Source organism: Anomaloglossus baeobatrachus, chromosome 2 (assembly GCF_048569485.1).
Source record: "Anomaloglossus baeobatrachus isolate aAnoBae1 chromosome 2, aAnoBae1.hap1, whole genome shotgun sequence".
In the NCBI taxonomy this organism is placed as follows: Eukaryota; Metazoa; Chordata; class Amphibia; order Anura; family Aromobatidae; genus Anomaloglossus; species Anomaloglossus baeobatrachus.
In genome coordinates, this window is record NC_134354.1 from 66,260,683 (window position 1) to 66,285,371 (window position 24,689).

General features: G+C 51.1%; 1 protein-coding gene across 1 annotated transcript in view; it reads right to left on the bottom strand.

Annotated features, from left to right (window-relative positions):
* LOC142286848 (ATP-binding cassette sub-family C member 2-like) overlaps nt 1-24,689 on the bottom strand; it is a 106,002-nt gene that overhangs the window by 21,932 nt on the left and 59,381 nt on the right. Inside the window, exons 16-18 of the mRNA XM_075333399.1 lie at nt 16,590-16,659; nt 15,577-15,637; nt 11,520-11,739 (exon numbers count right to left, since the gene is read on the bottom strand). Of these exons, the coding sequence (XP_075189514.1) occupies nt 11,520-11,739; nt 15,577-15,637; nt 16,590-16,659 (351 nt within the window). The remainder of the gene's footprint in view (nt 1-11,519; nt 11,740-15,576; nt 15,638-16,589; nt 16,660-24,689) is intronic.

The window sequence follows — 24,689 nt, forward strand, 5'->3', positions numbered from 1 at the left end:
CAGTTTTCCAATTTTCTGCCCCCTACCTCTCTTCCCCTCCTCTGACCAACATTTTGTTGATGGGGGTCTGTCTACAGAGACTTCTAAAAATTTAGATCACCTTCTCCTCCACACAGCCCTCTAATCAGACAAGAATGACGTTCAGGAAAAGCCAATGTGTACATGTTTGTCTTAGGCCGGTTTCACACATCCGGCATTTCACCGCTTTGCCGGATCTGTCACACTCCAGTGCAGTGCAATACAGTACAATGGCATCGCGGCACCTCCGGTCAAATGCTGTCATGTGACCGGAGCATGTGACCGGAGCTTGCCGCGATGCCATTGTACTGTATTGCACTGTACTGGAGTGTGACAGATCCGGCAAAGCGGTGAAATGCCGGATGTATGAAACTGGCCTTAGGCCATGCGCGCATGCTGCAGATTTGGTACAGGAATTTTCTGCATGAGAAACTGCCCCTTCTGGCAGAAAATCTCACCAAAAAACACATGCATTTTGGTGCGTTTTTATGCCATACGTTCATTTTAAAGAAGTGTGGAAGGGCTAAAAACCGCAGGAAAAATAGCTCCAACAATTAACGCTTCAGATTATTTTCTGCACCATATCTGCAAATAACAAATAAGCAACGTGCGCAGAGCACTACAGAATTCTCATTGCCTTTGCTGGCATGAAGAGAGACATGCAGATTTGGGCCACAAAACTGCACCAACAATGCACCATGAGCACACAGACTTATACATCCCAGGCTGCGTCTAGACCACATTTGAGCCAAGCTTCTGACTTTGTTGAGAACGTCTGTATGAATCCTCCAAAAACTGGATTTAGATGTCCCCCATGAATTTCAATTAGACAAACAGACTCCAAATTATGCAAACATGGACTCCATTTCACCTATTTTACTCTCCGACAGGGTTGAGCTTATGTACGGGACAGAAAGGCAGAGTAGATTATGGCTCTGTTGGGAGCCATAAAAAAAACGGATTTTTGTGTACTCACCGTAAAATCGTTTTCTCTTAGCCATCATTGGGGGACACAGGACCATGGGTGTCATCGCTGCCTATCCATAGGAGGACACTAAGTAGATGCAAAAGCATAGCTCTTCCTCTGCAGTATACCCCCTGGCCGGGCCAGGCAACCTCAGTTTTAGTACACAAGCAGTAGGAGAAAAAAAAACAGTAAAAACTTCTCAACAGAGGAACATGAGAAAAGAAGAGTCATAACCAAATAAGGTACTGAGAGAACCAAAGCCCAACAGGGCAATAGGGTGGGTGCTGTGTCCCCCAATGATGGCTAAGAGAAAACGATTTTACAGTGAGTACACAAAAATCCGTTTTTCTCCAACGCCTCATTGGGGGACACAGGACTATGGGATGTCCTAAAGCAGTCCATGGGTGGGAAACAAAAGAAGAGAACACAACCCAAGGACTAGGAACCAGTCCCAGACAGCCTGGAGCGCCTACTGAGAGAGGTGCTCTACTGCTGTTTGTAGAATTTTCCTACCCAGATTTGCCTCAATTGAAACCTGGGTATGGACTCTGTAATGCTTTGAAAACGTATGTAGGCTAGACCAGGTCACAGCCTTACACACCTGTTCCACTGAAGCCTGATGCCGAATGGCCCACGAAGCGCCAACTGCTCGCGTGGAATGAGCCCGCAGCCCACTAGGAATGGGCTTGAGTTGCAAGCGTTAGACTTCCTGGATCGCAGAGCGAATCCAGCGAGCCAGAGTCGCCTTTGAAGCTGCCTGTCCCTTCTTAGGCCCCTCAGGAATGACGAACAAAGAGTCTGTTTTCCTAAAGGGGGCTGTCCTGGATATGTAATATCTGAGAGCTCTGACGAGGTCTAATGAATGCAGAGACCTTTCCACCCTATGAACCGGGTGTGGACAAAAGGAAGGCAGAACAATGTCCTCATTCAAATGAAACGGGGTAAGAATCTTTGGAAGAAAAACCGGAAGGGGGCGCAGAACCACCTTGTCCTGGTGAAAGATCAGAAAAGGCTGGCGGCAAGAGAGTGCTGCTAGCTCCGAAACCAGTCTGATGGACATAATTGCCACCAGGAAAGTTACCTTCCAGGACAGAAGAGCAAGGGAGGATTCCTTGAGGGGTTAAAAGGGAGACCTCTGGAAACCGTCCATAACGAGGTTGAGGTCCCATGGTTCCAGCGGCCGTTTGTACGGGGGAACTAGATGGGAAACCTCCTGGAGGAAGGTCTTGACTTGCGGTTTTTGAGCCAGGCGGCATTGGTAGAAGATTGAGAGCGCTGAGACCTGCCCTTTAAGGGAACTGAGAGCCAACCCCGCTTGCAAGCCAGAATGTAGAAAGTCGAGAATTCTGGGGATGGCCAGAGGCATAGGCTGGACGTTAGTTTCCCTGTACCATGAAAGGAAGATTTTCCACGTACGGTGGTAAATGCGGGACGAAGCAGGCGTTCGGGCGCTGATCATGGTGGAAATAACCGCGGGGGAGAATCCCGCTCTTGTTAATACCCAGGTCTCAATGGCCATGCTGTCAGCTTCAGGGCTCTGGAGTTCTGATGTACTAATTCGGCGTACCAGGCACGCCTGGCCAGTCCGGTGCGATCAGTATCACCGGGACTCCCTCTGCCTTGATCTTCCTGATTACCCGCGGCAGCAGGGGTAGAGGTGGAAATATGTAAGGCAGGCGGAAGTGGTCCCAGGAGCAGACTAGAGCATCCGCGCCGATAGACTGCGGGTCGCGTGACCTGGCTATGAATGCGGGTACCTTTGCATTCAACCTTGAGGCCATTAGGTCCACATCTGGTGTGCTCCAGCGAGTGCAGATGTGTAGAAACACATCTGGATGGAGAGACCATTCTCCAGCGGCCAGGCCTTGGCGACTTAGAAAGTCTGCTGCCCAGTTCTCTACCCCCAGTATGTGTACCGCTGATATCACTGATCCCGTCGATTCGGCCCAGCTGAGGATCTTGTGGGCCTCGAGATAAGCCGCTTTGCTGCGGGTGTCCCCCTGCCGATTTATATAGGCTACAGCTGTCACATTGTCCGATTGGACTCGAATCTGACGACCCGCTAGCAGAGGGCAGAATGCTCTGAGCGCGAGGAAGATCGCGCGGAGTTCCAGGATGTTTATGGGTAGGAAAGACTCCTGGGGCGTCCAACGTCCTTGAGCAGTGTGGTGCCGGTACACAGCTCCCCAGCCTAGGAGGCTAGCGTCCGTGGTCAGGACCAGCCAGTTCACTGGGAGAAAAGATCTCCCCTCCGATATGGGATGAGGACCGAAGCCACCAGCGGAGTGCGTACCTGACTGAAGGCATCAGGTGAAGGTGTCTGTCCAGGGAGAAGGGGCTCTTGTCCCAGGCCACTAGAAGGGCTAGCTGCAGTGGGCGGAGGTGCAGTTGAGCAAAGGGTACTGCTTCCATAGCCGCCACCATCCTGCCCAACACTTTCATGCTGAATCGAATGGAGCGAGATGGAGGACGTAGAAGGCAGCGTACCGCTCATTGAAGAACGATCGCCTTGTACTGAGGGAGAAGGATCAAGCCCCGACGGGTGTCCAGGGACATGCCCAGGAAGGTGATGGATCGTGATGGGCTCGGGGATGATTTGTCCAGATTCACTAGCCACCCTAAGCGGGATAGGGTGTCCACAGTGATCTGTACGCTGGTTGAGCAGTCGCGGAAGGAGGGGGCCTTGATGAGGAGGTCATCCAAGTAAAGGAGAACGACTACTCCCCTGGCGTGAAGGATGCTCATGGCGGCCGCCATGACTTTGGTGAGGACCCTTGGTGCGGTGGCAAGGCCGAAGGGTAGAGCTACAAATTGAAAGTGGGAGTCCTGAATTGCGAAGCGGAGGAACTTTTGGTGATCTGGGGCGATGGGTATGTGCAGGTACGCATCCTTGATGTCTATGGAGGCGAGGAATTCCCCTTCGACCATGGATTCAATAATGGACCTTAGGGACTCCATTCTGAATCTCCGTACGTGCACATGTTTGTTTAGGTGTTTGAGGTCCAGGATGGGTCGAACTGACCCATCCTTTTTGGGGACCACAAAGAGGTTGGAATAAAAACCCCCGAACGTCTCGTCGTCTGGGACAGGTATTATCACTCCTGCTGTTTGGAGCGAGTGGATTGCTGAGAAAAAAACTTTGCATCGTTTTTGAGTCTTTGGGGGGTTTGAGAGAAAGAACCGACTCGGGGGTCGGGTCTGAAATTCTATGTGGTAACCGGAAGACACAAGGTCTCGCACCCATTTGTCGTCTGAGGCGGCAGCCCAGATGTGATAAAAGAGCCGCAGTCGACCTCCTACAATGAGTGTCTTCCGGGGCGCCGAAGGAGTCATGAGGGGGGAAAACCTCGTGGCCGAGTCTCCCTAGTCCTGGACTGTTTCGGTCTAGGCCGCCATGACGAAGTGGGTTTCTGGGAGAGCTGAGAAGGTCGGTCCCTGCGTAGTCCCCGGCTGGTGGCGGGGACAGCACGGGATGTCGACCAACCAAATGAGTTCTGAAAGGAGAGGAACGAGGACTGTGGACGACTGGTGAAGGACGTCCTGGACTTCAGCTGGGGGAGGGAGGTACTCTTTCCTCCCGTGGCGTCAGAAATGAGCTTGTCCAGACGTTCGCCAAACAATCGGTCTGGAAAAAAGGGAAGGCCCGTGAGAGACTTCTTGGAGGCAGAGTCCGCTCGCCATTGTCGGAGCCAGAGAGCTCTACGGATGGCTATGGTATTTGAGGCGGCAAACGTTGCGCAGGTAGCAGCGTCCATGGAGGCCTGCATGAGGTACTCCACCGCAGCGGCAATTTGAGCTGTTACCTCTGTGAAGGTATGAGTGAACTGGGATTCCTCAAGCGAAGTGTTAAGGGATTCTGCCCAGACCGAGATCGCCTTTGCGACCCACACAGCGGCAAAGGAGGGCGAGAGGGAGGAACCCGCAGCCTCAAAAGCAGAGCGGGCGAGGTGCTCCACCTGTCTGTCTGTCGGGTCCTTGATGGAGGAACCATCGGGTAAAGACAGGAGCGTCTTTGTGGTAAGGCGGAAGACCGGGGGGTCGACCGAGGGCTGATCGGACCAGCCCTTAGGGGCAGGTGAGGCAAAAGGGTACCGGGACTCCATGAGTTTTCGGTTACCGAAGCGCCTGTCAGGCTTCTCCCTTTGCTTTGTGAGGATATCCTGAAACTCAGGGTGATCAGCGAAAACCTTTTGGGGTTTCCGTGCCCTCTTAAAGGAGACCGCATGGTCAGTGGTAGTGGATGGGGGATCCTCCACATGCAGAGTTTGGTTGATTGCTGCTATAAGGGAGTCTATTGCAGTTTGATCATCTGGGGAGGCTGAAACCAAGGAATCCTCTTGGTATAAACAGCATTCTCCCTCCTCCAGCTCTTCAGAAGCCGTGGAGCGTGTGGGAGAGCCTGCCCTGTGTGCTCCCGAGGGAGAGCCCGCTGGAGACACCCGGCCGTGTGCTCTTTTCCTGATCCCTGCAACCGGTGAAGCATGTGCCCGGATTACCTCAGAAAGATCCTCCATAGGGGTATCCTCAGGCTGCGTTCCGTCCAGGGACCCAGAAGGGTGTGGAGGACGACATTGCATAGCCAGCACCAGGTTCTGTGATTGTGGTTTTTCCATGGATTGGGACAGAAACTGTGCCCATTCCGGTGGGCTGGGAGCCCTAGGCTCTGGGCTGACGGTTGCTGCGGTGGTGGCAGGGGGGTCTTGGGAGGCTATAGGGGCACAGGACTCACAAAGAGAAGAGGTGTGTTTACGTGGTAGCTCAGCGTGGCAGGCAGTGCAGGCTGAATACACAACGGTTACTTACCGGTAGCCGTTTTTTCCAGAACCCATGACAGCACCACGTGAGAGAGGTATCCGCCCAGCAAGGACAGGAAACCATTCTGAATAAAAAAGGGCGGTACTTCTCCCCTTCGTCAGTTGATTACCGAGAATGAGAGGACCTCCAACAATCGTTAGAACTTACTCCACCACCACTAAACACCCACAAGCACACCGAAAAAGTGCACACCAAGGAAGAGAAAGGGAGGGAATATAAGGGTGCTGTCATGGGTTCTGGAAAAACCGGCTACCGGTAAGTAACCGTTGTGTTTTCCCCTCACCCATGACAGCACCACGTGAGAGATTTCCAGAGAAACCCATTTAGGGAGGGACCACCGCCTCAAGCACCCTCCTACCAAATGAAAGAGCAGCCGAGGAGGATAGGTCCAACCGATAGTGCCGGAAAAAAGTAGATTGTGAGGATCAGGTAGCGGCCCTACAAATTTGTTCAATAGATACCTGCGCACGTTCAGCCCAGGAGTTAGACACCGCTCTGGTGGAATGGGCCCGGATGTTCTCCGGAACAGGCGCTCCACTGGAGGAGTAGGCTAAAGCAATGGCCTCCCTAATCCACCTAGCGATAGTACTCTTGGACACCCCCTGACCCTTGGTACTACCCTGAAAGGAGATAAATAACGACTGTGTCTTCCTCACTGCCTGTGTGACCGAAAGATAGTGTAGGAGGGCCCTGCGTACATCTAGGGTGTGAAATCTACGTCCCCCCTCATTAGTGGGACGGCTGCAGAACGAGGGCAGGACTATTTCTTGCGTTCTATGAAAATGAGAATCGACCTTCGGGAGATACGCTGGGTCCGGTCGCAAGATGACTCTATCCTCAAGGACCTGAGTGTAAGGCTGCACTACTGACAGGGCCTGCCAAATCACTGATCTGCCGTGCCGAGGTTAATGCGACTAGCAATACGGTTTTCAGGGTAAGCAATTTCAGGGAAAGCTTAGTCAGGGGTTCAAAGGGGGGTCCCGTGAGGGCATCCAAGACCAAGTTCAGGTCCCAGGGAGGAACCTTTGGTATGACCACTGGCCTAGTCCTACCACTAGCCATAATAAATCGTTTAATCCACTTGTTGGCCGCCAGGTTACAATTGTACAGGGCCCCCAAGGCAGAGACCTGAACCTTGAGAGTGTTCACCGCTAACCCCAGATCAAACCCCTTCTGAAGGAATTCTAAAATGCACTCAACAGGAGCCTCCGGACCCAAGGGACCATCAGAGAACTGCAGGAATTTTTGCCACACTCTCCCATATATTTTGGTGGTAACAGGTTTTCGGCTTTTCAACAAAGTAGAAATAAGGTCAGGGGAAAAACCTTTGCTCCTCAACAGCGACCTTTCAAATTCCAAGCCGTTAAATGGAATCCTTTCGCTTGCGCGTGGAAACCTGGTCCCTGTACTAACAGGTCCGGAACTTCCAGCAGAACCCAGGGATCCGTGACAGACATTGCCCTTAGGAGAGAAAACCATGGTCGTTTGGGCCAGAAGGGGGCGATAAGAAGTACCCTCGCCCGGTCCTCCCTGATTTTTTGCAGAACGGCCGGTAGCATGATAATCGGAGGAAACGCATAAGCTAGCCTGAAGGTCCATGGAACCTGTAGCGCGTCTACTGCGAAGGGCTGGTCCGAGGGGCTTAGCGAACAGAACTGTACTACCTGCCTGTTCAGTCTGGTGGCAAAGAGGTCTATCTGTGGCAAGCCCCAGAGAGTCACTATCTGTCGAAAGACCCGAGGATTCAAGGACCATTCCCCTTGCCGCAGGTGATGGCGGCTGAGGTAATCCGCCGTGACATTGAGACTTCCTTTGATGTGGAGAGCCGAGAGGGAGAGAAGATGCTGTTCTGCCCAGAGAAACAGTCTGTAGGACACCTGCATGAGGAATGGGGATCTCGTGCCCCCTTGGTGGTTGACATATGAGACTGTGGACTGGTTGTCGGACATGACCAGAACATGCCGCCCGCGAAGGTGAGGGAGAAAGTCATGTAGGGCATGCTCCACCGCCCACAGCTCCCGGAGATTCGAGGGTTGCGCCGCCTCCAGCGGCGACCACCATCCCTGAGAAATGTGCTCGAGAAGGTGAGCCCCCCAGCCGGACTGACTGGCATCGGTAGTGACCACCCTTCGGTCCCGAGGTAGCCAGGGAACACCTACAGACAGATTGTCCACGGACGTCCACCAGAGGAGAGAGCTTCTGACCGCCCAGGACAGGGTGACGACCCCTTCTAAACAATCGTTTAATGCTTTCTGGGCATACAGAACCTGCCACTGGAGAGCCCTGGAGTGGACCAGACTCCATGGGACCGCCAGGAAGCAAGAGGTCAGAGTACCCAGCAAGGACATAGCCTGCCTCAGAGACATCCTGGGATGGTGGATCGCCCGCCGGGCCAAGGTTGAAACCCTCCGAATCTTTTCTGCTGGCAAAAGGCACCGCTGACACACTGAGTTGAGAGTAAGACCTAGAAATGATTGAATCGTGACCGGGTCCATCCGGGACTTCTCGTAATTTACCATCCAACCCAGGTCTTGTAGAGACTGTTGAAAGTATTGGAGATGAGCCGCACATTGTTGCTTGGAGTTCCCAATCACCAGGAAGTCATCCAGGTAAGGAACCACCAGAATATTCCGTATCCGTAGATGAGCCGTCATCTCCGCCACTATTTTCGTAAAAATCCTGGGAGCGACAGAGAGCCCAAAGGGGAGAGCTCGGAACTGAAAATGACTGACCAAGTTGTTGATGGAAACCGCCACTCGCAGGAACTGCTGAGAATGAGGATGGATAGGGACATGGTAATAGGCGTCCTTCAAGTCTATCACTGCCATATAACAGTTGAGGAACAGCAGCTTTATGGCCGACTGAACAGACTCCATCTTGAACGGGAAATACTGGAAAAACTGGTTGAGACGTCTGAGGTTTATTATTGTACGGAAGGAGCCGTCTGGCTTTCCTACAAGAAAGAGGGGGGAATAGAACCCCTTTCCCCTTTCCGCCAGGGGCACCTCGCACAGGACTGCCTTCCCAATCAACATCCGAATTTCCGATTCCAGAGCATGTTGCTCCGACTGTGACCCCCGAAGAGGTGTGATGACGAAACGCTGTGGTGGCTGAAGTAGAAATTGGAACCGGAGACCGTCTGATAATGGATCGAACGTAGGCGTTGGAGGAAATGCTTTCCCACTGCTCCAGAAAGTGAGAAAGGCGTCCTCCGACCGGCAGCCTGGCGTCACTGGGCAGACTGGGGCGCCCCCGAACATGAAGCCGGAGTCCCGCTTCGGTCTGCGCTCCCACCGCCGATTATCCGGGGGTCTGCCTTTGGAGAATCTCTGCCTCTGAAAGGGACGGGAGGAACCAGAGTGGAATCTCGGGAAGGACTTTTTGTCCTCTGACGCTTTGTCCAGCACATCCTCCAGCTGTTTCCCAAAAAGCAGGTGACCGTCACAGGGTACCGCACACAATTTGTGTTTGGATTGCAGATCTCCTGGACAGCCCTTAAGCCACAATGCCCGTCTGGCCTGATTAGACAATCCGCAGAACGAGCTCCCAGCCTAATAACATCCGCTGAGGAATCCGCCAAAAAGGCTGCAGCCCCGTGGAGAAGCGGAAATCTTGACAGGATCTTGTCCCGGGAGGTGTTATCCCGCAAATGATCCTCAACCTGTTGGAGCCAGATCATGAGAGAACGGGCTGTACAGGTATTTGCGATGGCCGGCCTCAAGCTCCCCGCAGATGTCTCCCATAGGTGCTTAAGAATGACATCCGCTTTTTTGTCCAGGGGATCTTTCAACGTACCCGAGTCCTCTAGGGGAATGCCTTCTCGCCGAGAGGACTTCGCAACGGCAGTATCGATCCGGGGTGCCTTGTCCCATACAGCTGCTTTGTCCTCATCAAAGGGATATTTCCGTTTGGAGGAGGAGGGGAGAGAGCCTGCTTTGTCCGGACGCTTCCACTCCTTCTGAATAAGTGCCTCAATTTTGTTGTTGACCGGAAAGGTACGCTTCTTTCTATCTTCCAGACCTCCAAACATCACATCCTCCAGGGATCTAGAGGATTTCTCCTCCGTCAACCTCATAGTAGCCCTGACTGATTTGACCAGGGACCCTATATCGTCAATGGAGAAGCACGGTCTGCCTCCCATATCACCATCTGAGGACGAGGAGTCTGAGTCTGAGGCAGTACCGGAGGAGGAGTAGGAAGAAGGGGCAGAGTCTACAGGTTTCGATTTTTTTCTTTTTTAAGAAAGCCTTCATGGAATCCTGTACTTCTGAGCGGATAGCCGAATGGACGTCCTCTGAGAGTCCGGGGATTCCTCCGCAATTGTGCGACGGATACACCACTGGCACAACTTCTTGTGCCACTCCTCTGAGAGGGGTTCCCTGCATAGGGGGCATTCCTTATGCTTCTTTATGGACATGGATTTCTTAGGGGCCGGTTTTGAAGGCTGTTTCGGAACATCCACAGGTCTCACAGGAGCTGTAGAGTCATGGGAGGATCTGCTGTCATGGCTGCCACGGCCCGTCCGACCAGTGTCGCTCCGGTCATCTGTTTTCCTGCCCTGCTGACGACGCACGGGAGAACGCTGCTGCTCATCCGTGTCCATTGCAGAGCCCAGGTACCAGCCTCTGACAGCGCCAGGAGAGTCGTTTTTCCCCTAATCCTCCGCCTTCCGGTGCCAGGTGAGGCTCCTCCCCGCTCCCCACGGTGCACGGCCAGGAGTGCCTGTATACCGGAATGGCAGGCCGAATGTACAGCAGCGTTGCATGGGCGCCGCCATCTTCATCCGGTGACGACATCGGAAGGCCCGCCTCCATCTCCCAGCGTGCCCGTCTCGTGTGCGCGTACCCGGAGGTTCCAGGCAGCATGGAGCGCAGAGCGGGGGGGGAAGGAGCGGCGGACCGGGAGCCCCCCGAGCGGTTCCTGCCGCCCGCTACCGCACGGACACCAGGACCCCCCAGGGCAGGTGGACGGTGCTTCCAGCCCCGAAGAACGGTGCTACAGGACTCACCCTGCTCTTCCAGACACCGGACGGGGCTGGGTAAGTAGGCGACTTTTCTTCTCTTTTCTTCTTCTTTACCGCCGGTTTACAGAACAGGGGTCTCCCATCAAGGACAGGAAACCAACTGATGAAGGGGAGAAGTACCGCCCTTTTATTCAGAATGGTTTCCTGTCCTTGCTGGGCGGATCCCTCTCTAACGTGCTGCTGTCATGGGTGAGGGGAAAAATAGACTATGTGGGCCTTAGCACTCTTAGTGCCCTTAGATTTCTGCATGTTCCTAATAGGAGTATGCCAGGAGGGGGAGCAATGCTCAGCAGAGCTACAATTGAAGCAAGCACCTCACCAGAATCAGCCGATGGCCCTGTCCTCAGGAAGGATTAAGCTCTATGGAGATCTCGCACGCTTTCCTGGAGGGGGGGGGGCGGGGCTTATCCTACAGACACTAAGCTAAAATTGAGGTTGCCTGGCCCGGCCAGGGGGTGTATACTGCAGAGGAGGAGCTATGCTTTGCATCTACTTAGTGTCCTCCTATGGATAGGCAGCAATAACACCCATGGTCCTGTGTCCCCCAATGAGGCGTCAGAGAAAAAGGGGATTCAGATGGAAACCCCAGGCAGAGACAGGAATTGGGGGCTTAGATGTGGGCTATACCTGTCCTTATACATATTACAGGACTACAACTGGAGTTGTATAATAATGAATATAGTGTAATCACATTACCTTGCACAAAGCCTAAGACTCCATAGACTCCCAGTCTATTGTCCCTCAGCTCTGACCACTTCGTCTGATCTTTAAGCGCTTTGGCCTCAGTTGTCCACTTGCTCAGCCACACATTTTGTCCTATGGCCATTGCATTTTGTCCAATATATGCAATGATAGTAAAGCAGACCCAAAACCATCCAAAAGCCTGCAGGTACTTCTTCACCACCGACATCTTCATCTACAAGCAGAAGACATATACAGCATTTCAGCTCATTATTAAAACTGAGGAAACAGACAACAAGTATAGTTTCTCCAGATTGCTCAGCGGCAGCACGGGAGCTGTTGGGCACCTGGTTGTTCCTCCTGCTCGTACAGTGTTGTTGGGCACCTGGTCACTCCTCCTGCTCGTACGATGTTATGCTGGTCGTGATTGCCATCCAGTACTTCACTGCATCGAGCAGGGCCCCACAGAAGAGCTTGCCGTGGCATGTCAGTGGGCTTTTACACTTTGATCAAGATGTTAAGAATCTTGTGTTCAGTTTTGAACATTTTGATTAGCCATTGTAATGTATATTATTTGGATGTGCGGTCCAGGTTAACCTCTTTCATGATATACATGATCTTCTAGTGTTTGTACAGACACTCAGATCAATGCCGCATATTGGTGCCAAAAGTGGTTTAAAGGGGTTATCCGGCCTTATGCTGATAGCTCGGGGCAGTGCCAGGGGTAGGAGAGGAGCTGCAGCTGGTTTTGACAATGATCACTGTACACCGAAAGGAGCCAATGGCAGAGCTCAAAACTGCTGTTTGGTGGGGGTGTCGGACCCCCACTAATCTGATACTGATTGCTTATCCCAGTGATGGCGAACCCATGGCACGTGTGCCAGAAAGTGAACGCACAGCCATTTCTGTAGCACGCGCGCCATCGCCTCAGCCAGGGTCGTACTGCCGCTTTGAACTGCTGGCGATAGCAGTTCAAAGTTGAGTCGGAGTGGAGGAGATATTTCTCCGAAACTCACTTTCCTAGTCCGCAGGCTCTGCAATGTGCCCACCCATTAGGGATATGAATAATCACTGGTTCCAAGGCCCATAATCCTGCCCAGATCTTTGCACTGAAGCCGGTGATGAGAGGTGGGCAGGATTATGGGTGTGTGGAGCATGTTCTTTAATAGAAGCACACATGATCACCCAGCAGCCGGCTTCCTACAGCGTCTGGGCTGTCCCATGCGCCAATATAAAACAAAGATTATTCACTGCTCCCCAAGTCCATCATCTTGGGTGTGTGGAGCAGCAAATATGCCGGCAGCTGACGGTGGTGTAAGTGGGCGTGCATGAGAGTAACATCATGTGCTGCACCACTTACATGCTGAAGTCAATTGCCAGTATAACAGCATCGGTGGAGGACACCAGGGGAGTGGAGATAAGACGAGTATATTTGTTTTTGTGTTTTTTACTGTGGGCGGCGTGATGGGGGAATCGTATGTGCCATGATGGGGATATCTATACCAGAATGGGGCCATGATGGGGACATCTATACCAGAATGGGGCCATGATGGGGACATCTATACCAGAATGGGGCCATGATGGGGACATCTATACCAGAATGGGGCCATGATGGGGACATCTATACCAGAATGGGGCCATGATGGGGACATCTATACCAGAATGGGGCCATGATGGGGACATCTATACCAGAATGGGGCCATGATGGGGACATCTATACCAGAATGGGGCCATGATGGGGACATCTATACCAGAATGGGGCCATGATGGGGACATCTATACCAGAATGGGGCCATGATGGGGACATCTATACCAGAACAGGGCCATGACGGGGACATCTATACCAGAACAGGGCCATGACGGAGACATCTATACCAGAATGGGGCCATGATGGGGACATCTATACCAGAATGGGGCCATGATGGGGACATCTATACCAGAATGGGGCCATGATGGGGACATCTATAGCAGGAGACGGACATCTGTATCAGGATGGGGCTATGATGGAGACATCTAAACCAGGATGGGGCTATGATGGAGACATCTGTGCCCGGATGGGGCTATGATGGGGACATATATATATATATTATATATACACACACACACACACACACCAAGATGGAGCTATGATTAGAGACCATATTTATACCAGGATGGGGCTATGATGGGAACATCTATACCAGGATGGGACTATGATGGGAACATCTGTGCCAGAATGGGGCTGTTTTCAGCTTTGAATTATACAAAATTTGACATCAGAAACAGACTAACAGATGACCTGACTGGTGCATGTGTTGATCTCAAACTTAAAAAGTATGAGCCAAGATTAGACCAGTTATCAGCATGCATGCAACAGCAAAAGTTACATGAATTGTTCAAAAGCATGCCAAATGCTTGTAAAGTTCGGTAATTCAGTTTAAATTGCCCTGTTGGCATTTTGCAATAAATAATAGGGTTTTCGGTTGCAGTATGGGCACTCTGTCTCTGAAAGGTTCGCCATCACTGACCTATCCTAAAGATACATTATGAATATCATAAGGTTAAAGGGGTTTCAGGTTTTGGAAAATCCTTTTCACATGGCACAGTATGTTTTAATAAAATTAACTACACATTGCTCTCTGCTACTGCTCCCAATGTCTGTTATTGTATGCAGTGCTGACGTGGCTGCAGACAATCAGTGAGCTCAGCGGCTCTGCCTTGAATTGGCAGCTCGAGCCCCTCAGCTAAGGACAGTGATTGGCTGCAGCGTGCTGACATCATATCAGTGCTGCAGACAAAAAAATACAACGGGAGAAATAGCAGAGACTTAATCCTGGACCCAGAGACTGTGAGTAATGTACCGTATTTTTCGGACTATAAGACGCACCAGACTATAAGACGCACCCTGGTTTTAGAGGAGGAAAATAGGAAAGTAAATTTTTAAGCAAAAAATATGATCATGACACACTATTATGGGGCGAGGATCTGCTGCTGACACTGTTATGGGGGTAATGTCCCCAAATTCTCTACTAAGGTACCCCATCCTGATAATGATCCTCCTGCCTTGTATATGATCTGCTCATATACCCCCATCCTGCTCATATACCCCCATCCTGCTCATATACCAGCATCCTGCTCATAATATACTCCCATCCTGGTATATGGCCTGTATCCTATGGCACTATGGCACAGAGAAAAAATAAACATTTATACTCACCTTTCCTCACTCACTGCAACACCAATCATCTTTCTCTCTGTCACAGCAGCAGCGCCGCTGACGCTGACCTGTGTGGAGCTGTCCCCTGCAGCATCGCGATGTCTTCCTGTCTGTGTCGGTCAGCTGATCTGTGTGGAGACTAGCGGCGCGCACAGCGATGACGTCATCGCTGTGCTCACCGCTCTCTACACAGATCAGCTGACCGACACAGACAGGAAGACATCGCGATGCTGCAGGGGAATGGTGACGGGTGAGTATACTGATTCACTGCCCCCCGCGCTGATGATGATGCGCGGGGAGCAGTGAATACAGCCGCACATGATCACTCCAGGCTGTAGTTGCCAGGGGTGATCATGCGGACCGGCTTTTTACTATGCGCGCACCCCCTGCCCATCACCCCACCCACCTGTCAGCGCCGGCTTCAGAGCTGAGAGATGGGCGGGAGGATGGGCGTGCATATGACATGAGCGGGGCCCCACGTGGTCACGGCAGGCTGCTACAGCCTGCTCGTGCCCCCGATGACCCGCTCCACCGCAGCACCCTCATTCCCCGCAGCCCTACATTCAGACTATAAGACGCACCCCCTACTTTCCCCCAACATTTGGGGGGAAAAAAGTGTGTCTTATAGTCCGAAAAATACGGTACTGTTCTGAAGCAGACTGCAGCTGGGGAACAAGGGTTTTCCAAATCCAGAAATCCCTTTAAACTCAATAAAACCCTTTAGGCTTATTAAAGTCCTTTAATGCTGGAAATCGGTGGTGGTCTGAGAACACAAGCGTCCCATAAGATCTTCTCACATATATGTATGCCTTTGAATGGACTTCAATACAAGATTCCTAATTTTGTTTGCAATGCATTACATTATAGCACACTTACATTGCCCGTGGCCACTCTCTCTTTATTAATCCTGGTAGTGCTTAACATGGCAAACAGTTTCCTAAAAAATACATAAACCAGAAAATATGACATGTAACGACAGACATTGAATAAAAAAAATTGACATGTCTTAAATGTTTGTTTTTTTGTGAGGAAGGAGTGAAATTAGATGTAAAATATATAATGTCTAATATAGTTTTATTAGGTCACTGCTTCGCCACTTCTGGTCACTTACAGAAACAAGACAGTGAGTGAAGTGGGTGACTGCTTATTTCAATAACTAAGCCACCCCCTGCTCTATGCACCAGAGTAGCCAGTCCCCTGCTCTTTCTATGTAGTACAGTAGCCAGCTCACTTTTATTTCTATGCACCAGAGTAGCAAGCCCCTTGCTCTTTCTATGCACCAGAGTAGCCAGCCCTCTGCTCTATGAACCAGAGTAGTAAGCCCTTTGCTCTTTTTGTGCACTAGAGTAGCCAGCCCCCTACTCTTTCTATACACTAGGGTAGCCAGGCCCCTGCTCTTTCTATGCATTAGAGTAGCCAGCCCCCTGATTTTTCTATGCACCAGAGTAGCCAGCCCCCTTCTTTTTCTATGCACTAGAGTACCCAGTCCTCTTCAGTTTCTATGCACTGGAGTAGCCATCCCCCTTATCTTTCTGTGTAGTAGACAGCCCCCTTCTATTTCTATGTACTACAGTAGCAGGCCCCCTTCTCTTTCTATGCACTGCAGTAGCAAGTCCCCTTCGCTTTCCATGCACTGGAGTAGCCAGCCCCCTTTTCTTTCTATGTACTACGGTATACGCAAAAATTATGGCTTGATTTCTTTGCCTGTATGGATTGGATGGGTTGTTACCGACATCCGGTGAGAAACTCATAAATAGTGCCTTTAGAAATATTTTTACTTAGAAAATTGGTGACTTGTTCAATACTTATTTCACTCGCTGTATGTACAAATGAAAAAATAAAAAAAAAATACAGTATACATTGCATTCTGAATTAATTGACTACTATACCTTTCCTTATTAACCTTAGCATCGTCAGGAGGTTTTCTTCTTACATTTCCTGCATCCTTCATTTTCCTGGCTAAAAATAACATGCAGATTAATAATAATAATAATAATAATAATAATAATGTACATAATACATTCTGCAATGTAGCTTTAAAGGGGTTGTACAAAGGCTTTAATATTGATGATCTATCCTTAAGAGAGACCATCAAAGAAGAAAAAAAAAAACAAGCGCACATAGGGTTATACAGTATGAATATGTTATATTGAATGAAGTGTGGTATACATAAAAGGCTATAATAACATTGAATATAAAGGGAAAAAAAGAGAAATAAAAATAGATAAACACAAGATATCATTATTGCGGGCGCTGTAATTAAAAAAAGAAAAAGCACAACACATCTATAATTGCTAAAAGGAGAGAAACCTCACAAGGAGGTCTTTACAAACACTGTCATGGCAGCGTCAGGATCAGTGGAGACTATAGATTCTGGCCCTCTGCCTGACGACTTCTCTATTGTCTGTGATTACCGCAAACAGTCTTGGGCATCAGCCCACAGACTTCTAGTTCATAGGCAGGCTAGAAAAAGTTAAATCTGCTGGGCTGCTTGTTAGTCTCTTTTGATCACATGTTGTGGGGGAACCAGTCACATTTGCTCACTTCCTATCTATGTTGGCTGGACACTTCCTTTAATGCCAGCTATAGCTTCTCTATACTGGTCTGATGAGGTGTTATGATCCAGACTTACTGGTGGTTGTTGTACTCTATTGCTGTGAGCAGTTGTTGTGTTAACACTTATTGCTGCCTTACTTCTCTTGCTTTTCTCCTTAGTTTTTTACGGTTTGTTGCTGTGAGTTTGCAGTGTGTCTGAGTTTTGTTTTTTCTGTGTCTGTCTTAGTCTGAGTTACCATCACACTCCTGCCCCTTTCGCCTCTGGGGAAGGGAGTGGGGGAGTCGGGGGGGGGGCAGATTAGCTCTGGTCAGGAGAGTAGTAGGCACGGAACTCCAGCATCTCAATCATTAGGGGTAATCCGTAGGTTAGGGTTAGCCTAGGGTCCCCTAGCATGAGGGACAGTATAGGGGCCCCCTGTCCCTCGCTATCCTGCAGTCACATCATGACAATAAGGGATACTTAAATTCATAAACACCAATGTGAAAAAGAAGAAAAAACGGATTTTTGTGCACTCACCGTAAAATCGTTTTCTCTTAGCCATCATTGGGGGACACAGGACCATGGGTGTTATGCTGCCTATCCATAGGAGGACACTAAGTAGATGCAAAAGCATAGCTCCTCCTCTGCAGTATACACCCCCTGGCCGGGCCAGGCAGTCTCAGTTTTAGTACACAAGCAGTAGGAGAAAAAAAAGCATTAAAAACTTCTCAACAGAGGAACATGAGAAAAGAAGAGTCAAAACCAAATAAGGTACTGAGAGAACCAAGGCCCCGCAGGGCAACAGGGTGGGTGCTGTGTCCCCCAATGATGGCTAACAGAAAACGATTTTACGGTGAGTACACAAAAATCCATTTTTCTCTGACGCCTCATTGGGGGGGACAGGACCATGGGACGTCCTAAAGCAGTCCATGGGTGGGAAACATAAAAGAAGACAACACAACCCAAGGACTAGGAACCAGTCCCATACAGCCTGGAGCGCCTACTGAGAGAGGTGCTCTACTGCCGTTTGCAGAATTTTCCTACCCAGATTTGCCTCAATTGAAACCTGGGTATGGACTCTGTAATTCTTTGAAAAAGTATGTAGGCTAGACCAGGTCGCAGCCTTACACACCTGTTCCACTGAAGCCTGATGCCGAATGGCCCACGAAGCGCCAACTACTCGCGTGGAATGAGCCCGCAGCCCACTAGGAATGACGAACAAATAGTCCGTTTTCCTAAAGGGGGCTGTCCTGGATATTTAATATCTGAAAGCTCTGACGAGGTCTAACGAATGCAGAGACCTTCCCACCCTATGAACCGGGTGTGGACAAAATGAAGGCAGAACAATGTCCTCGTTCAAATGAAACGGGGTAAGAACCTTTGGAAGGAAATCCGGAAGGGGGCGCAGAACCACCTTGTCCTGGTGAAAGATCAGGAAAGGCTTGCGGCAATAGAGTGCTGCTAGCTCCGAAACCCGTCTGATGGACGTAATTGCCACCAGGAATGTTACCTTCCAGGACAGAAGAGCAAGGGAGGATTCCTTGAGGGGTTCAAAGGGAGACCACTGGAGACCGTCCAGAACGAGGTTGAGGTCCCATGGGTCCAGCGGCCGTTTGTACGGGGGAACTAGATGGGAAACGCCCTGGAGGAAGGTCTTGACTTGCGGTTTTTGAGCCAGGCGGCATTGGTAGAAGATTGAGAGCGCTGAGACCTGCCCTTTAAGGGAACTGAGAGCCAACCCCGCTTGCAAGCCAGACTGTAGAAAGTCGAGAATTCTGGGGATGGCCAGAGGCATAGGCTGGACGTTAGTTTCTCTGCACCATGAAAGGAAGATTTTCCACGTACGGTGGTAAATGCGGGATGAAGCAGGCTTTCAGGCGCTGATCATGGTGGAAATAACCGCGGGGGAGAATCCCGCTCTTGTTAATACCCAGGTCTCAATGGCCATGCCGTCAGCTTCAGGGCTCTGGAGTTCTGATGGGAAATGGGCCCTTGGGTCAGCAAGTCTGGGATGTCTGGAAGGCGCCACGGTGCGTCTGTGAGAATTTGTACTAATTTGGCGTACCAGGCGCGCCTGGGCCAGTCCGGTGCTATCAGTATCACCGGGACTCCCTCTGCCTTGATCTTCCTGATCACCCGCGGCAGCAGGGGTAGAGGTGGAAATATGTAAGGCAGGCGGAAGTGGTCCCAGGAGCAGACTAGAGCATCCGCGCCGATAGACTGCGGGTCGCGTGACCTGGCTATGAACGCGGGTACCTTTGCATTCAACCTTGAGGCCATTAGGTCCACGTCTGGTGTGCCCCAGCGAGTGCAGATGTGTAGAAACACATCTGGGTGGAGAGACCATTCTCCGGCGGCCAGGCCTTGGCGACTTAGAAAGTCTGCTGCCCAGTTCTCTACCCCCGATATGTGTACCGCTGATATCACTGATCCCGTCGATTCGGCCCAGCTGAGGATCTTGTGGGCCTCGAGATAAGCCGCTTTGCTGCGGGTGCCCCCCTGCCGATTGATATAGGCTACAGCTGTCGCATTGTCCGATTGGACTCGAATCTGACGACCCGCTAGCAGAGGGCAGAACGCTCTGAGCGCGAGGAAGATCGCGCGGAGTTCCAGGGTGTTTATGGGTAGGGAAGACTCCTGGGGCGTCCAACGTCCTTGAGCAGTGTGGTGCCGGTACACTGGTCCCCAGCCTAGGAGGCTGGCGTCCGTGGTCAGGACCAGCCAGTTCACTGGGAGAAAGGATCTCCCCTTCGATAGGGATGAGGACCGAAGCCACCAGCAGAGTGCGTACCTGACTGAAGGCGTCAGGTGTCTGTCCAGGGAGAAGGGGCTCTTGTCCCAGGCCGCTAGAAGGGCTAGCTGCAGTGGGCGGAGGTGCAGTTGAGTAAAGGGTACTGCTTCCATAGCCGCCACCATCCTGCCGAGCACCTTCATGCTGAATTGATTGGAGCGAGACGGAGGACGTAGAAGGCAGCGTACCGCTCATTGAAGAGCCCCCCTTGTCCAGGGGGAGATAGATCAAGCCCCGACGGGTGTCCAGGGACATGCCCAGGAAGGTGATGGATCGTGATGGGACCGGGGATGATTTGTCCAGATTCACTAGCCACCCTAAGCGGGATAGGGTGTCCACAGTGATCTCTACGCTGGTTGAGCAGTCGCGGAAGGAGGGGGCCTTGATGAGGAGGTCGTCCAAGTAAGGGAGAACGATTACTCCCCTGGCGTGAAGGACGCTCATGGCAGGCGCCATGACTTTGGTGAAGACCTTTGGTGCGGTGGCAAAGCCGAAGGGTAGAGCTACGAATTGAAAGTGGGAGTCCTGAATTGCAAAGCGGAGGAACTTTTGGTGATCTGGGGCGATGGGTATGTGCAGGTACGCGTCCTTGATGTCTATGGAGGCGAGGAATTCCCCTTCGACCATGGATGCAATAATGGACCTTAGGGACTCCATTCTTAATCTCCGTACGTGCACATGTTTGTTCAGATGTTTGAGGTCCAGGATGGGTCGAACTGACCCATCCTTTTTGTGGACCACAAAGAGGTTGGAATAAAACCCCCGAACTTCTCGTCATCTAGGACAGGTATTATCACTCCTGCTGTTAGAACCGACTCGGGGGTCGGGTCCAAAATTCTATGTGGTAACGGGAAGACACAAGGTCTCGCACCCATTTGTCGTCTGAGGCGGCAGCCCAGATGTGATGAAAGAGCCGCAGTCGACCTCCTACAATGAGTATGTCTTCCGGGGCGCCGAAGGAGTCATGAGGGGGGAAAACGTCGTGGCCGAGTCTCCCTAGTCCTGGACTGTTTTGGTCTAGGCTGCCATGACGAAGTAGGTTTCGGGGAGAGCTGAGAAGGTCGGTCCCTGTGTAGCCCGCGGCTGGTGGAGTGGACAGCACGGGGTGTCGACCAACCAAATGAGTTCTGAAAGGAGCGGAACGAGGACTGTGGACGTCTGGTGAAGGACGTCCTGGACTTCAGCTGGGGGAGGGAGGTACTCTTTCCTCCCGTGGCGTCAAAAATGAGCTTGTCCAGACGTTCGCTAAACAATTGGTCTGGTAAAAAGGGGAGGCCCGTGAGAGACTTCTTGGAGGCAGAGTCCGCTCGCCATTGTCGGAGCCAAAGAGCTCTACGGATGGCTATGGTATTTGAGGCGGCAAACGCTGTGCAGGTAGCAGCGTCCATGGAGGCCTGCATGAGGTACTCCGCCGCAGCGGCAATTTGAGCTGTTACCTCTGTGAAGGTATGAGTGAACTGGGATTCCTCAAGCGAAGTGTTAAGGGATTCTGCCCAGACCGAGATCGCCTTTGCGACCCACACAGAGGCAAAGGAGGGCGAGAGGGAGGATCCCGCAGCCTCAAAAGCAGAGCGGGCGAGGTGCTCCACCTGTCTGTCTGTCGGGTCCTTGATGGAGGAACCATCGGGTAAAGACAGGAGCGTCTTTGTGGTAAGGCGGAAGACCGGGGGGGGGTCGACCGAGGGCGGATCGGACCAGCCCTTAGGGGCAGGTGAGGCAAAAGGGTACCGGGACTCCATGAGTTTTCGGTTACCGAAGCGCCTGTCAGGCTTCTCCCTTTGCTTTGTGAGTATACCCTGAAACTCAGGGTGATCAGCGAAAACCTTTTGGGGTTTCCTTGCCCTCTTAAAGGAGACCGCATGTTCAGTTGTAGTGGATGGGGGATCCTCCACATGCAGAGTTTGGTTGATTGCTGCCATAAGGGAGTCTATTGCAGTTTGATCATCTGGGTGGCTGAAACCAAGGAATCCTCCTGGTACAAACAGCATTCTCCCTCCTCCAGCTCTTCAGAAGCCGTGGAGCGTGTGGGAGAGCCTGCCCTGTGTGCTACCGAGGGAGAGCCCGCTGGAGACACCCGGCCGTGTGCTCTTTTCCTGATCCCTGCAACCGGTGAAGCATGTGCCCGGATTACCTCAGAAGGATCCTCCATAGGGGTATCCTCAGGCTGTGTTCCGTCCAGGGACCCAGAAGGGTGTGGAGGACAACATTGCATAGCCAGCACCAGGTTCTGTGACAGTTTTTCCATGGATTGCGACAGAAACTGTGCCCATTCCGGTGGGCTGGGAGCCCTAGGCTCTGGGCTGACAGTTGCGGCGGTGGTGGTAGGGGGGTCTTGGAGGGCTATAGGGGTACAGGACTCACAGAGAGAAGACGTGTGTTTACGTGGTAGCTCAACGTGGCAGGCAGTGTAGGCTGAATAATAGACTATGTGAGCCTTAGCCCTCTTAGTGCCTTTTGAATTTTGCATGTTCCTGATAGGAGTATGCTAGGAGGGGGAGCAATGCTCAGTAGAGCTACAGTTAGCAGCACCTTACCAGAATCAGTCAATGGCTGGAGATCTTCCCACGCTTTCCTGGGGGGTGGGGCTTATCGCGGCCGTGGGGGGGAGCGGGGCTTAGCGCTAAAAGAGCGCGAAGAAGTAGTCAGTGTGCCCCCCGCTGTGGGTAGTAAAAAACGTCGGGAAAGGAGCTTCTGATAGTTTTCCTCCCTCTCCCTCTAGTCAGCACACAGCGTGTCACTGGTGGTTATCAGCCGCCTTTTCTCCTAGATCAAATAAACAGAGCAGATAATAAACAGCGTGAGTCCCTGAGCTCTGTGATTCTCTAGCCACCCCCTCCCCCCTGCCACCGGGAAATTATCTGTGCAGGAGTTTGCAGACAGGAGGGACTTCCCCCTCCTCCAGCCAGCAAGCTAGGGAAAAGTTAACACTGTGTGTTCTGGATTCCTTTGGTTCTCTTCCTGGCATTAGCAAGGGACTTTCTCATAATAAAAACTGTATATTCAGCCCTGGAAGCCTTTCCTGCACAGCGTTTTCTCCCTTTGTCTGGGAAACCAGTCAGGGGGGATCTCACCTTAAACACTGCTTCAATCCAGGCAGTGACAATAGCAGAGTCAGTTTGCTGTATCCGGTCACAACGGTGCCATATTCAACTCAGAGCCTGCAAAGAGGTGCTGAGGAATTGTGCCTCTGCCCTGGGCTTTGGAAAATCGGTGTCTATGGAACCCGTCGTCCAGCCCAGGATCCAGCGTCACGGGAGGGGGTACGTGTAGGCAACACTTCACGTTCCCGCCCGTTGATGGTAGTGGGAGATCGGTCCCAAAAGGAAACAGTCGCCCTCAAAAAATAACAAACCTTGAAAGGAAGTGCCTCCTATAGACCCTAAGCTAAAACGGAGACTGCCTGGCCCGGCCAGGGGGTGTATACTGCAGAGGAGGAGCTATGCTTTTGCATCTACTTAGTGTCCTCCTATGGATAAGCAGCATAACACCCATGGTCCTGTGTCTCCCAATGAGGTGTCAGAGAAAACTAAGATAGTGCTTGGATTTCTATGAGCAGCGGAATAGATTATCAACAGATGGCATCAGAACAAATAATCATCGCTGGTGCTTTAGTGATAATAAAAAAAAAATTGAAAAAAAAAAAAAAATGTATGTAATGTTAGTGAATTATCTGTTCATGAAGTGGGGAAATAGTATTTGAGCAAAGTGTCTAGCGGTGAGAAGTATCAGAATGCTGCAACTGATCTCAGAGCCAACAAAGGGGAAAGTTGTTTCACAGCCTTGTAGGGTTGTGCACGTGTGAATAGTGTCCGTGTGATCAAAGTGTTGTGGAAGAACTCTGTGTTCAGATATAATAAATCCAAAAGGTCCAAAAGGTTTTCTTTTTCTAAATTCTATCCACTCTTGAAGTTATACAGGATTTTTTTTTTTACTATCTGCCTAAAAAAAATTACAGGCAGGTATTTACTGAAAGAGACACCTAACTGCCTGTACTACCTGGCAACAGCACCAAGCGATCATCATCAACCGCTCCTGCCGGTGAGTTAGCTGCTCTACATCAACAGTGCGGCTCATCTGTCGAAGGAGAGTGACTGCTAACACCATGCTGATGGACATCCGGCATCCCACAGTTGGGAGCCGGATGTCAACCAGCATGATATGATGTCAGTAGTCATGCCTCATCAAGATCAAAAAAGATGCTGCTGCTTTGCTGACGTGATGTCAGCTAAAGCTTCTAAATCGCAGGCAAGGGACTGCAGTCTTTGACCACTTTGTGCGGGTAGAGATTGGCGACGGGCACAACGGCCAAATGCTTAGGCATATCGTAAAAAAATAAATAAATAAAAATCCGAGATTTTAAGTACATTCATAATATTCTCTTGAGCAGCTCAGAGCTCTGTAGGATCCTTACTTCCTGGTCTCTAACAGGGCGGCTCTCCTCCTTGAGTGTCAGTTCTGGTGAGTAGCAGAGCTGTAGTATTAGTAGAACTATAAATCTCAGCACAAATTCTGCTGTAACTCATTCAGCTATCAGGGTTTTGTTCTGGAATGCATAGTTATCACTGTATTGACACAGAGATAACAGGACATTTGAAAAAGCATACAGCTCCAGACAACAAGAGCTCTGTAGGGGGGCCGCTCTGAAAGCAGCCAATGGTGGGG